The 14,122-nt window shown below is 40.3% G+C and overlaps 2 protein-coding genes across 2 annotated transcripts in view; one reads left to right on the top strand and one right to left on the bottom strand.

Annotated features, from left to right (window-relative positions):
* The window catches only part of VPS35 (VPS35 retromer complex component), a 28,493-nt gene extending 22,637 nt beyond the window's left edge, over positions 1-5,856 (bottom strand). Inside the window, exon 1 of the mRNA XM_080828270.1 lies at positions 5,761-5,856. Within this exon, the coding sequence (XP_080684396.1) occupies positions 5,761-5,763 (3 nt within the window). The 5' untranslated portion in view covers positions 5,764-5,856. The remainder of the gene's footprint in view (positions 1-5,760) is intronic.
* An 84-nt stretch (positions 5,857-5,940) lies between these two features.
* ORC6 (origin recognition complex subunit 6) lies at positions 5,941-13,486 on the top strand. The gene is made up of 7 exons (XM_080829588.1): positions 5,941-6,393; positions 7,909-8,038; positions 9,439-9,602; positions 9,818-9,907; positions 11,665-11,777; positions 12,257-12,325; positions 12,927-13,486. Exons 1-7 carry the CDS (start codon positions 6,101-6,103, stop codon positions 13,052-13,054), a joined length of 987 nt encoding a protein of 328 aa, XP_080685714.1. The 5' UTR covers positions 5,941-6,100; the 3' UTR covers positions 13,055-13,486.
* Positions 13,487-14,122: the final 636 nt, after the last annotated feature.

Raw genomic sequence — 14,122 nt, 5'->3', positions numbered from 1 at the left:
TCTTTTTTTCTCTATACTACTTTTCATCTGCATTTTAGTCTAGTCGTAGATCAAGAAACCAGTTTATGAAACAGTACATTCTAAGGCAATATGTAACAAGACACTAAAGAACTTAGAAATAAAATAGTTGAAATTATTATTAGTGACTGATAGTAGAAAACCATAAGGCATACTCTCCTCAAGTACCTACCTTATCACTTCGAATTGAGAAACCTACAGCTATAATGGACAAAACATATCTTGATATTCTTCTCTTTGTTATCAGCAAAACCCTGCTTGCAAAATTAATTAGATCTACTGGTCAAACAGAATTAACCACTTGACCCTTTACATGTATAAACACTGTTTACACCTCTACTACAGCATGCATTATACTGTAAATTATACATGATAGCCATTTCAATATCTACCTTTGCCTCAGGTCATGATCTCAGGGTCCTGGGATAGAGCCCCGCATCAGGTTCCCTGCTCAGCAGGGAGTCTACTTCTCTCTGCCCTTTCCCCCACTCATTCTCCCTCTCTCTCTCTCTCTCTAATAAATAAAATCTTTAAAAAAAAAAAAGAGAGAATCAACAGATGAATGGTTAAGTTGTGGTATACACATATATATAAATACATACACCGGAATATTATTCAATCATAAAAAGGAACAAAGTAGTGATATATGTGACATGAATGAAACTAAAAACATTATGCTAAGTGAAAGCAGCCAGACACAAAAGACCATGTATTGTATGAGTCCATATGAAACATCCAGAATATGAAAATCATCCACAGAAACAGAAAACAGACTCTGGTTCCCAGAAGAGAGAGTGGGGGAATAACTACTTAATGAGTACAGGTTTTCCTCTGGAAGTGATAAAAATGTTTTGGAATTGGACAGAAATGGTGATTGTATAACACTGCAAAAGTACTAAACGCCACTGAATTGCTCACTTTTAAATGGTAAATCTTGGGGTGCCTGGGTGGCTCGGCTGGTTGAGCAGCCAGCTCTTGGTATCAGTTCAGGTCATGATATCAGAGTCCTGGGATAGAGCCCTGAGTTGGGCTCCATGCTCAGCAGGAAGTCTGCTTGAGGAGTCTCTCTTGCTCTGCCCCTCCCCCCACTGGTTCTCCACCCCCTCTAAAATAAGTAAATAAATCTTAAATGATAAAGGTAAAATGCCTCTTACACAATGAGATGGAAAGGAAGAAGGCAAAGAGTTACATATAAACATAAAAGTTAAATCTTTTCTATTATCTAAGACAATCAAAACAGCACTGAATTTGAGATTAACAAAAACACACAAAACCCATTTAATTAGAATCACTTATAAAAATGGAAAATTTTTTCTTCATCTAATTTTGGAAAAAGAAAAAAAATTAGTAATATCAAATACCAAGTATCTCTATTTTTTTCCTACAGCAAATCTAATAACCTGTGCTTCCTTGTGACCACACTTCTTCCCAAGCACACACAAACTTCAAAGAAAAAGTTATGTCATTTAAACTAATCTTAAAGGGAATATTAATTTATATAGCAGAACTATTAGTGTAAAATGTTGGTCTTAGAGGCAAAGACAACACCAGCATCTGAGGATTCTGACTTAATGAAATTCACTAGCCAACCTGGGCTAGTCCTCTGAGAACTTCAGTGACACCAAGCTATGGTTTGGATTTCTTCAGTTCTTTATCTCTAGATGCAAAAGATTTAACAATTATTAGAATCAATGGATTTCATTAAGTTCAGATGACCAACTTAGAGATAAATATTGATACATCAGGAAATTTTTACACTTTGTCATTGTGGTAAAATAACATAATTTGCCATTTTAAACATTTCTAAATGTGCAGTTCAGTGGCATTTAAGTACATTCACATTGTTGTATGGTCATCACCACCACTCACCTCTAGTATCCTTTCATCGTTCTCAAAGGAAACTCTGTACCCATAAAACAATAACCTGCCATTCTCTACTGCTACCCCAGGCAACCACCATTTTACTTTCTCTAGGAATCTGACTTCTCTAGGCACCTCATGTAAGTAGAATCACAAGCTTTTGTGTCTGGCCATTTCAACTTAGCATAATGTCTTCAAGGTTCATCCATGTTGTACCATTTGTCAGAATTCCCTTTCTTTTTTAGGGCTGAATAATAGTCTATCATATCTACATACCATATTTTGTTTATCTATTCTTCTACTGATGGGAAACTTGGGTTGATTCCACTTTCTGGCTATTGTGTATAATAACATTAATATAGCAAATAAAACTGTGGTTACAAAGAGACTAAAGAGATGCCTGGGAGGCTCAGTCACTTAAGCATCTGCCTTCAGCACAGGTCATGATCCCAAGACCCTGGGACCGAGTCCAACATCGGACTCCTTGCTCAGTAGGGAGCCTACTTCTCCCCCTCTGCCTGCTGCTACCCCTGCTTGCGCTCTCTCCCCCTCTCTGGCAAATAAATAAATAAAATCTAAAAAACAAAAACAAAACAAAGAGACTACAAACAATTCTAAAAATATTTGTATAGAATCCAATAGATTCTCTGATCTATACACAAAACTGTAGCAAAATTCTATTTTGTATCAACTGGGTTTAAAATAGAAACAAATATAAAATACAGAAAATTACCAACTTATTACAAGGTAAGCTACAAATGAAGAACTAAAGCTGTAATAAAGAAATGTATTTTTAGATATTACTCCCAAGACCATGTAGTTATTATATAAATGCAGCCATTATGTGGCTATTCTAAGGGAGTGTCTTGATGGGAAGTGTTACATAGAATAAGAACAGTAAGAACTGTTATGAGCATGCTCTCATTAAACACAAGCCAGGTAATCAATGTCTCCTAACTTATGGAAGCAGTTCTCCATTTACAAAAGACTTTGTATTTATCAGTTACATGGATAAGAGAAAAATGGAAACACTAAAGAACCAAGATCAAATTAACATTTGTAATTAGGCTGACGTTAGCCTGAGACCCAGGTCTCAGTTCATATAATCGTAAAGTTCAGAGAAAGTAATCTATCATGGACGATCGCTTATAAAACTACTTATTCAAACAACGTGCATTCGTTTCCTCTTCTATTAAACAGGGCAATAAGAGTACTTATATTACTATTATGAGGAATAAATAAAATGACCCAGAGCTCAGGACATGCTTAGTAATAGGCACTTTATAAGTGTTACCATTATTCTCATACACGCTTAGATACTAGCAATTACCTCCACCCATCCTAGCAACTTAGTTGTTGATCCATCTCTTCACTGATATGCTGCAGATGTAATCTAATAACACAATTATATCAACTATAAAACAAAAATAACCAATCTCACAAAGATACAGAATTTTATCACATTTAATGAAAGTACAATTTTTCAAATTATAAGGCACAAAATTACAATTGAAGTAGGGAGCATTAAGGATGATGAGGGCTTGGGAACTTCAAAATACAACCTGAGGGGCGCCTGGGTGGCTCAATGGGTTAAAGCCTCTGCCTTCGCCTCAGGTCATGATCTCAGGGTCCTGGGATCGAGCCCCGCGTCGGGCTCTCTGCTCAGCAGGCAGCCTGCTTTCCTTCCTCTCTCTCTCTGCCTGCCTCTCTGCCTAATTGTGATCTCTGTCAAATAAATAAAATCTTTAAAAATAATAATAATAATAAAAATACAACCTGAACACAAAACTGGCTCCAACTTCATTTACCAATACATTTCCCCAGGAATTCTATGGTACACACCATGAATATTTACTTCTCCCAGCTTCATCTATAGGCAGCACTTTTTCTTTTCCACCTGGAGAATTTTTTTCTTTTTAACATTTTATTTATTGACAGGTGCCTCCTTAGCACAGTAGGCAGAGCGTCAGTCTCATAAAATTTTATTTATTTATTTGAGAGAGAGAGAGTGCACACACAAGCAAGGGCAGGGGAAGAGGGACAAGTAGACTCCCCACTGAGCAGGGAGCCCAACTCAGGGCTCAATCCCAGGACCCCTGGATCATGAGGTGGGCCAAAGGCAGATGCTTACCCGACTGAGCCAGCCAGGCACCCCTCCACCTGAAGAATTTGTGCTTACCTTCCTCACTGTATCAGTTCACATGTTACTTTCTGCAGTCTTTTTCAATCCCCCTATGCAGAACTCTCTCCCTCCATGACCCCAAAACACTGAATTGACAGTGCTAATTAAGCAATCCTCAGACTGTATGACATTAAGTTCCACAAGCATATCTCCCTCCATAGACTCTTAAGCTATTTGACAGCAAGAATTATGTTTGTTTCCAGTGCCCAGCACAGTCCATGATATTAGAAGGCATACAAGATGTTTGATGAATTGGATCCCAGAATATTAGGACTGGGAAGGGCCAAAGAAGCCAGCAGTTGTTTTCAGATGCAAAAGTGAGACTCAAAGAAGACTAAAAACGACCTGCCCAAGTCACAGAAACAGTGACTGTGACAAGACTGATAATCAAGTTTCCTTTCTCAAAAATGTTCATGAGGACAGGACTGCTCATTGCTCCAAATTAGTTCATCCAGCACAGAACAGGTGTACAGCAGATCAGTTAAGTGCTTTCCATTATAAAATACTGCAAATATCAATTCATAAATGTAGAGAAACAGACAAAACCTAGTTAAATTTTTACACTGTCCTTGTATCACTTCCCAATCGTAAAAATTCTGAAAAATAAAATCATCTTGTATGGCAATATAGTATATGAAAGTAATACATGTCAAATATTTAATTCTACTTTCTGGCATTAACACATCTAAAGTGAAGCCTGTTTCCAGACTTACAGATTTATAGAAACCTGGCTATACGAAGTGAATAATGAGATAATTAAAATTGCCTTACAGTACACCAACATTCAAAAACATTACTTACACACTTCAGACTACGTCAAAAGCCAATGAAATGCAAGTGACAATTGCCTTTGTGGAAACTTGGCACATGGATTCACATTTTGAGGAAGTTCAAGTTTACAGGCCAACAGCCACACCACGATTTGCTGCCATCACGAAGAGGCACTAACAAGAACGAATGCCTACTTCAAGCAAATAAAATACCTGGATTTCATCAATGGGGAGACAAATAAGAGAACCAGGGTGTCCAATGAACAAATATTAAAGGAAACAAAGTCTCCTTTCTCTGTCAGAATTCACGGATATCAGATAGCCTAAGTACTTCCAGGAAATTCACGTAAGCGAGTCCTTAGAATTCGCTGACAAACACCGCTGTGGAAGGGGACTATGAGGCCGAAAAAGACCAGGCACCATTTGGACCCTCCAGCAGGTATTTCTTGCACAAGAAAAGGGCGTGGGGCCAATAGAGCACTATCAGGCACAAAGGTGGAAACGCACGCCGGCGAGAGAGCAACCCGTGGGCGGGTCCCGACGCCACCCCGAGTCTCAGGCCCTCCGCACGCCCCCGACCCAGCCTGACTCTCAGACCTGTCCCCTCAAGGCGCGGCGGTGGCCGACTCCACTCAAAGGCGGCGGCAGGCCTCCACCGACTTCAAAGCCTATAGGCCGAGACACCCCCTCAGAAAGGCCATCCCATTCCCGGGCAACCGCCGCGATCAGGAGCCGCCGCCCACCCCGATCTCGGATCAGCCCGCCTGCGGCCTTCCCCGGCCTGTCCTCATCCCGCAGGCCAAGCCCGGCTGGTCTTAGCCCCGATTGGGCTGCGGGGCACCAACTCCACCCGCAAGGCTCCAGGACGGTGGCAGAGCGCAAGGGTTGGGAGAAGGGTCGGCCCAGGACCCGCAGCACCCCAACACTCACCATGGCGACTCCCCTAAGCCTGCAGCAAGCAGCACCCACCCCGCGCGGAGCCTCCCGCGGTCAGGTGACGCTGCGGCCTCTTCAAACCCCGCCCTCCTTAGCCCCGCCCCCGGAACCCGCTGGGGGCTCTTCGATTGGCCTGCTTCTAGGAACTCAAGTCTCGCGTGTTTATTGGCTCTTGCCACTTATCCGTGGACTGACGGATCTGGGTGCCAGCCAGTCTCTCCCCAGTGTGTGAGAGAGGGCGGTAAGGTGCAGAGTAGCAGGGTATCTCTCGGCGGCAGGATGGAGCCAACAAGAAGTAAAGACATCGTTTGAGGACTCTGTCAAGCCGGGAGAAATGGAAGAAGAGGGAACTGCTAGTCCGAGTTCACCTGCCCAGGAGCGTGCAGTTGTGGTGCGCATGAGCAAAAAGAAGACTAGGCTTGATTTGCGGAGCGGTCGTGGCTTCTGGTCCCAGCCAATCCAGATGCAGCAGAGGGGTGGGGCCTGGCCCTCACTGGCGGGCGCGGCATTTGCGCGCGGGTTTCGTCGCGCTGCAGCGTTCGCGCGAGTGGTTCTCCACGCCATGGAGTCAGGGCTGATCCGGCGTTTAGCGGCACGCTTGGGTATCGCGGAGCCAGATGTGTTGAGGTGGGTCTCGCGGCGCAGGCCTCAGCGGCCTTGGACTCCTCAGGCGAGGCCCGTGTGAGGGGCTGCGGCGCCGAGTGAGAGGGGGACGCTGGAACCCGGTGGGATCAGGCCCTATTTCAGGAAGAACGTCCCGTCAGTGGGCTTATCTGAACTGGCAAGAAGGGGCGATTGTAGACGACCCTGGGGACAACTGGCTCTGTGGGATGCACGGTGGTGGGACAAGGAAAGTCGAAATTCTTGTCGTTTCGCAGATACTTCCTGAGGGTCTGTTTACAGTGGTGAACCACACAGACGGGGTACAGACCTTCTTGGAGGTCACTATGCAGTAAATATACGCCAAGAACTAGGAGGGAAACGAAACTAGGCGGTGTGCGGAGTCGAGGGAGGGAGGAGCACAGAGCGCGTTCTGGCGGCTGCTTTTCTTAAAAACAACCACCTTCTCCTAGATGTATGTTAACTAATTAGAATTTAAATAAAATTTTGAAAAAAAAATCTTAGAAAGGCCTCGGAGGGGGCTGCCGCTTGTGCTAAGACCCGATTGATAGAAGGTGCCAGCCATGGGAAGATGTGGGAAGAGCGATAGTTTGTGCATAAGCCCTTTGCATAATCCAGGGTTAGAAATAAAGCTATTGTGGCTGAAGTGTGAACAAGACTAGACCCATGCCTTGCTGCTCAGTTAAATGAGGGAAGGGAAGGAAAGGACTTGTTGAAAGAGTTGAAGTAAGACCTCCTGAACGCCGTAATCATTTAGAACAGCCGTTCTCAAAGTGTGGTTGGTTCCTGGACCAGCAATATCACTGTCATCTTGGCACTCGTTAAAAATGCAAATTCTTGGGTCCCATTTCACGCCTACTGATCAGAAACTCTGAGAATAGGACTCAGCAATCTCTTTATACAAGCCCCAAGGTGATTATCTTGTACATCAAAGTTTGAGTACCACTGATTTAGAGGAACTGCTAAAGAAAGGAAGAAGGAACCCTGGTATAACTGCCAGCATCTGATAGTTTATGTTTGTCCCAGTAATGGAAGGATGAAAGCAGGTGTTTTTTTGTTTTAAGAAATTGAAGAACTGGGGCACCTGCGTGGCTCAGTCGTTAAGCGTCTGCCTTTGGCTCAGGTCATGATCCCAGGATTCTGGGATCAAGTCCTGCATTCTGCTTCCTGCTCAGGGGAAAGCCTGCTTCTTCTCCCACTCCCTCTGCTTGTGTTCCCTCTCTTACTCTCTCTCTCTCTGTCAAATAAATAAAATGTTTAAAAAAAAAAAAAAGAAAAGAAAAGAAATTGAATAACTTACTTTTCCTTAAATGTACTTGGGCACAGCGGAATCAGGGCTGGTTCTGTGTTACAAAACATTGTTCCACATCCCCAAAGGATGTGCTTCTTGTTCGGATCCCCACATAAACTTGCCTAGGAATTAGGCCCAGAATGAAATCTACCCTGCTGTATTCATTGTTGACCAAAATGTTAGGCAAACGTCTGGAAACGTTTTAGTGAGCATGTTGCCTTTATAACCAGGAAAGCTGAGGAGTACTTGCGGCTCTCCCAGGTGAACTGTAATGGCCTGTCTGCACATACCACAGAAACCAGCAATGCAGTCATGTGTCTGGACCTTGCAGCTTCCTGTATGAAGTGCCCCTTGGACAGAGTAAGTAGGTCCCATTGAATGTCTAAATAATCCTCTGCAACTTTGAAACTTAATTGTACATTTTAATTTCTGGTTGGACTAGACTCAAAATTCTTGTGTTTTAGAATTTTCCTGGTTATTGTCATATATAATCTAGATGAATTTTAAAATCATTTTTGTGAGTTGCAGAAAATTACCTTTACTATCTAGTTTCCTTGGCCACCTCTTTCTTTACTCAAGACCATCTTTCATGCTGCTGCTAGCATCTTCCTAAAGTGCATGCTTTAAAACTAATGTGTGTTTTTCTTCTAGTATCACAGTGTTTGAGAGCACAAGCTAGGAGTCAAGAAGAGTTAGATGTTAAGACTAGATTTTAATATCACTAGTTACTAGCTCTGTGAGCTTGGATTCCTCATTCATAAAGTGGGGATAAGAATACCCATTTCAGGGGCACCTGGGTGGCTCAGTGGGTTAAGCCTCTGCCTTCTGCTCAGGTCATGATCTCGGGTCCTGGGATCTAGCCTCACATTGGGCTCTTTGCTCGGCAGGGAGCCTGCTTCCCCTCTCTCTCTCTCTCTGCCTAGCTCTCTGACTACTTGTGATCTCTCTGTCAAATAAATAAATTAAAATCTTTAAAAAAAAATCCATTTCACTAGATTATGAGGATTAAACCATATACTGTATGTAACACTTAACAGTGCATATCCCAATAAATGATGGCATTAAAAACACCATTAGCTCCCAATGGGTTGACTCCCCATTACTGTCAGCTTCTCCAGCTTCTCTTAAACACTAACCTCAAGCTACACTATTTACTTAACAGACCATGAACTTCAATGACTTACAGCTTTGTAAATGCAACAACTTTTTTTCTTTACCTGCATTTCTTTTCTGATAAGCTCCTATTTGTCTTACATGACCCTGCCTTGCTGTTACATCCTTTACGAAGATTTCCTTGACTCTCCCAGGCAGTGTTGCTTTTCCTCAGTTGTTGATCCTTCTGTTTCCCAGTTTCCCTCTCTCCCTTTCCCTGCACACATTCATCCTTCCCACCTCTACTCCACTACTTCCCTCCTTCCTTTTCCCAGTGGATTGCACATTGACATTTTCAGTGAAAAACAGATGACCATATATGTGTCTTCTGTGTTTTTATTCACAGCTTGGCTGTAGTAACACTTGTTTTTTAAATTAACTGTGCTTATGCATTACTGTCTAGTATGAGCCCCTTGAGAGCAGTACTCAGTTCTGCTTAATGTGATTACTGACTTGCCTAAATGAAGCTAAATGTTTAGATAGAGTCACTTGCCACAGAATTAATTAATTTTGAAAAGTTGACTTACTAAACAAGTGTTTAAGGGCACCAATATATAGAATGATTGTGATTATGATTTTTATGATTGGTGCATTTTTTTCTTTCAAAGGCTTATTTAATTAAACTCTCTGGTTTGAACAAGAAGATGTATCAGAGCTGTCTTAAATCTTTTGAGTGTTTACTGGGCCTGAAATCAAATATTGGAATAAGAGACCTAGCTGTACAGTTTAGCTGTACAGAAGCAGTGAACATGGCTTCAAAGATATTGCAAAGGTATGAAGCATGAAGAACCTTAATTGAAAATTTATACTGACACATAAAGCAGAATTATCTGATGTTTTATATTCAGTCTTAAAAAATAACTAATATGGTAAGGTGACATAATGCATTATTTCATACATTTAAATAGCTTATAAATTCTGATTTACATTTTCAGTGTCTTTGAAATAATAATTTTTAACAATTCTGCAAACACTGCTTTCCCTTAGCTATGAATCCAGTCTTCCACAAACACAGCAGTTGGATCTCGACTTATCCAGGCCACTTTTCACCACTGCTGCATTACTTTCAGCATGCAAGTAAGTGTGCCTTTTAACGTTGAGAAAAGTCCACGATTTAAAAATAGATTTCTCATTCCCAAAGAGGACTTCTACTTAGTTTATTTCAACTCAGAGTGTATTTTCCCATATAAATAATATTAGAGGGACACCTGGATGGCTCAGTGAGTTAAGCCTCTGCCTTCACCTCAGGTCGTGATCTTCAGGGTCCTGGGATCGAACCCTGCATTGGGCTTTCTGCTCAGCAGGGAGCCTGCTTCCTCCTCTCTCTCTGCCTTCCTCTCTGTCTACTTGTAATCTCTTTCTCTCTGCCAAATAAATAAATAAAATCTTTTAAAATAATAATAATAATATTAGAAATAGTGGCCAATGACCAGATTTTGTTTATCCCACAATATAGCTGACAATTTGGAATCCCTATTGCCAGAAGTCTGCTTGCCAAATGGCATGTGTATATATAAGCATGGTATTCTGTTTTCAGGGTCCACCATTTTTTATTTTTATGTTTCATTTTCATTAGTAATATGTAAACCCAGTGTAAGGCTCGTAAGGCTTGAACTCACAACCCTGAGATGAAGAGTCACCTGCTCTTAGTCTGAGCCAGCCAGGCACCCCCAGGCTCCACCTTTTATAAATGATGAAATCTGCCATTGAAACTGTAGTTTGTGATTTTTCCAGTTATATATTTTTTTAAGTACTAATTGCAACTATTTTTCAAATAATTTATGAAACACCAATGATAAATTTTTACAGCTGGATCTTAAAATTTGGTGTTATCTTTGTACATACCGAAATGTTACCTTGGAAATATTAATAATTGTTATTTTTGTCTAAAGTTGTCTTGTTTTATCTTGCTGGAAAACTTCTTATAAAATGTAGGGGTGCCAGGGAGGCTCAGCTCAGACAGTTCAACATCTGCCTTCGGCTCAGGTCACAATTCCAGGGTCCTGGGATCAAGCCCCACATCTGGCTCCCTGCTCCACGGAGAGCCTTCTTTTTCCTCTCCCTCTTCCTACCACGCCCCCTGCTTGCTCTCTGTCAAATAAATAAAACCTTTAAAAAAATAAAATAAAATAAAATGTAGTTGGCCCTTAAAGAATGAGTTTCTTACACCCAGCCTATTTTTGTTTTTTAGCTCTCTTAGCCACATACCTAGGTGCAATTAATTGGCATTCATAGAAAATGTCCCTTTGATTCAACAAAGATATGTATATAGAGAGGAGTGTGGCTGCTGTTGGAAAAAAACAATATTGACAACTCCACTTTTGAAACCAAATTATGCTGAGCAAAGAAAGGTTTGACTAGATCTATTATCCTAAATCACAGACAAGAAGTCTGTTTTGTATATTTCATTAGTAGTTGTTGTGGAGTGGTAATTAGGAGTTTGGGGGAAGGGAAAGTAGTTTACATCCCCGTAGTACAGATGTAAGCTTCATGGATTAAAGTGAGCTGAATATTTAAAAATGCTATGATTGTCATTCAGCAAATCAGTAACATCTGAGATTTACTAGGAATTCTTTGAGGCATGAAACACCAAAGCAAATGTCTTCTATGCATCCCTTTTATTATGTAACAGATCTCATTTATATTTTTGACTCAGTCCAATAAACAGCTAAATAAATAAATTCAAAAGGCAGATGTACATAGTTATAGCTAATAATATATGTGTGGAATAAAGGGAAAACTAAACAGTTGGGAACTCTTCATAAAGCATGGGTTGGCCAGAGAAGACAACTATATTGGTCTTAAAAACAGTAATTTGTCAAATTCTTTTGTAGGATTCTAAAGCTAAAGGTGGATAAAAATAAAATGGTAGCCACATCTGGTGTAAAAAAAGCCATATTTGATCGACTATGTAAACAATTAGAGAAGATTGGACAGCAGGCTGATAGTGAGTATTTGTACCATATTTCAAGAATGTGTCATTTGAAAATGTAAACCAGCTGGTAAAAGTCTAATATTTTCAAACTTGCAAAATGGCTGCTCTCTGAATTTTGTATTTAATGTGGACTAGGTAAGTTTTTAGTCAGAAATTTTTTTGTTTTTCAAATAAAGTAGCTTAATAACCTTTAAAACAGCTGTGACTATATGACTACATGCCTGAAAAATAGTTTCTCTGTTAACATGCTCCAGTGTTAAATGCCAGTCTCCATATACATAAACTCGAATACAAAGGTTCTTTAGTCTGACAAGAGAAACCAAGGAAGGGAAGGGCAAATTCATTTGCCTTCTCCTTCTCCTTATATTTGGTCAGTCAAGGTGTCTTATTTTTGTGTGTGTGTGATCCGAAATAAGCCCAACTAGTAAAATTGAGAACAGGCAAAAATTTAGCCCTGATGACACTTTCGTGTTTTTTTGTTTTTTTTAAAGGAGAGGCTGGAGATTCCGCTACTCCACCACAGAAGAAAAAGAAAACAATGGCTGAACCTCTAGCAAAGGGTAAAGCATACTAACACTGGACAAAGTTTGAAATTAGTGCAATGGGATTAGTGTACAGTGGGTTTAATGCAGTGACTAGTCCTGTGCTATTTGTCTGACAAGAGTTAGGTTTTAAATAAATCTGGAAAATCATTTGATAAGACCAGTTTTCCAAGCAGTCATTACAGAAGTTAATAGAACTACTATGTAAGAAAACATCTAAAGCCAAACTGCTTAGGTTCAACTCCTGCCTTACCACCCACTGGCTCCATAACTTTAGGAAAGTCACTTAATTTCTATAAGCCTCAATTTCCTAATCTATAAAGTTGTAATTAATATTAGCACCCACTTCATAGAATTGTGGTGAGAGTTGAGTGAGATGATGCTGTTGAAGTGATTGGTACAGTGTCTTGAAGCACAAGATAAGTGCTTGATGAATGCTAACTACAGAATGTTGTGGAGAGCTTGGAGTCTAAGAGCAAAAAACTGATGTGTTAGCTGCTATTTCCACTTTTCATTTTAGCATGATAGTACCTATTGTTAATTAACTAATTAGATACTTCAAACAAGTTTACTTGTCAGTGTATGAATTTTGAAACACTTTGAAAATTTTCTCTCACAGAAACGGAGAATGTAGTAGAAAGCGCACATAAACTGCAAAAAGATGAAGATCTGACACAGGATTATGAAGAATGGAAAAGGAAAATTTTGGAAAATGCTGCCAAAGCACAAAAGGCTACAGCAAAATGATTTCAGCTTCTAGACTACCTTGGATTGTAAACCAACAGTACATCTGCCACCTCAGTGAAGATGTGAGAGCTTTAGAATTTTGTTTAAACTTTTATAACAAGGATCCTAAGACTGTTGCTTTAATAACAAACAAGCCATCACTGGGGCTGAGCTCAGACTGGCTGGTGACATGGGCAACAAATTCATTAGGTCAGGCACAGTGCCTGGTTGGCACGGCCTTAGCTCCCCACAGGTCTGCATTCCTACAAAATAGAATTGGAGCAATTTTGCTCTTTTGTTTTAAGCAAAAGACAGTTTCCTGTCCTATCCAGAATATCAAATACAGGTTGAATGGAGTCTTAAGGATTTTACTTGGGTTTTTGTGTAAGTTTCTTGGTTTGACTAAATCAATATATGGTACAACCTAAGTTAATAAACGTTATTTTTAAATACATTCCGGTTGCCCTTGTCATCAGTTTGTGGGGTCATTGCTATGCCAAAAGCTAGGTCTACTCCCGTAGAAAAAAGCCATATGCTGAACCATGCTGCTCAAGAGACCACAAACACTAAAATCAGACTTCCTAGGTTTAAGACCCCACTCAACAACTTACTACCTGTCAAACCTTGAGCAAATTAATTAACTTCTTTATGCCTCTTCTATAAGTACGACTAAAAATAGTGTCTACTTCATAGAATAATTGGAAGGTGCATTGGAGCTGATACATGTAAAACATTTAGCACAGTACCTGGTATAAGTGTTTAGCAAACGTTAGACTAGAGAGAAAAAAATTCACATATAAATGCCTCATGTAATGAATTACACATTAGCAGCATATTAAAAAGTCGGATGGACTGAGGGTTATTTTCTTTGACATTCACATCCTGAAGAATGTAACCTTATTAAATACTCCTTATTTTAAAACTAGAAGAAAGGACCTTTGTGAAGATATGTTGCTAGGGGGCTCTGAGACATGCCAGGCATGATTTTAACTAAAATTAAGAATACATGGTCTAATTAAATATTTCCATAAAGAATGTAATAAAGAGACTACATCCAAATTTTAAAAACCTGTTTAGAATGGTATCAGT

Source organism: Martes martes, assembly GCF_963455335.1.
Source record: "Martes martes genome assembly, chromosome: 17".
NCBI lineage: Eukaryota > Metazoa > Chordata > Mammalia > Carnivora > Mustelidae > Martes > Martes martes.
Note: the sequence above shows the minus strand (reverse complement) of the source record. Positions and strands in the feature narration are given on the sequence as shown.

Excerpts from the sequence above, each read along its gene's own strand:
- ORC6 (XM_080829588.1), top strand. The coding sequence starts at position 6,101 with ATGGAAGAAGAGGGAACTGCTAGTCCGAGTTCACCTGCCCAGGAGCGT. Across the intron at positions 9,603-9,817 it reads GCTTCAAAGATATTGCAAAG|CTATGAATCCAGTCTTCCAC; the intron begins GTATGAAGCATG and ends GCTTTCCCTTAG. Across the intron at positions 11,778-12,256 it reads GATTGGACAGCAGGCTGATA|GAGAGGCTGGAGATTCCGCT; the intron begins GTGAGTATTTGT and ends TTTTTTTTAAAG.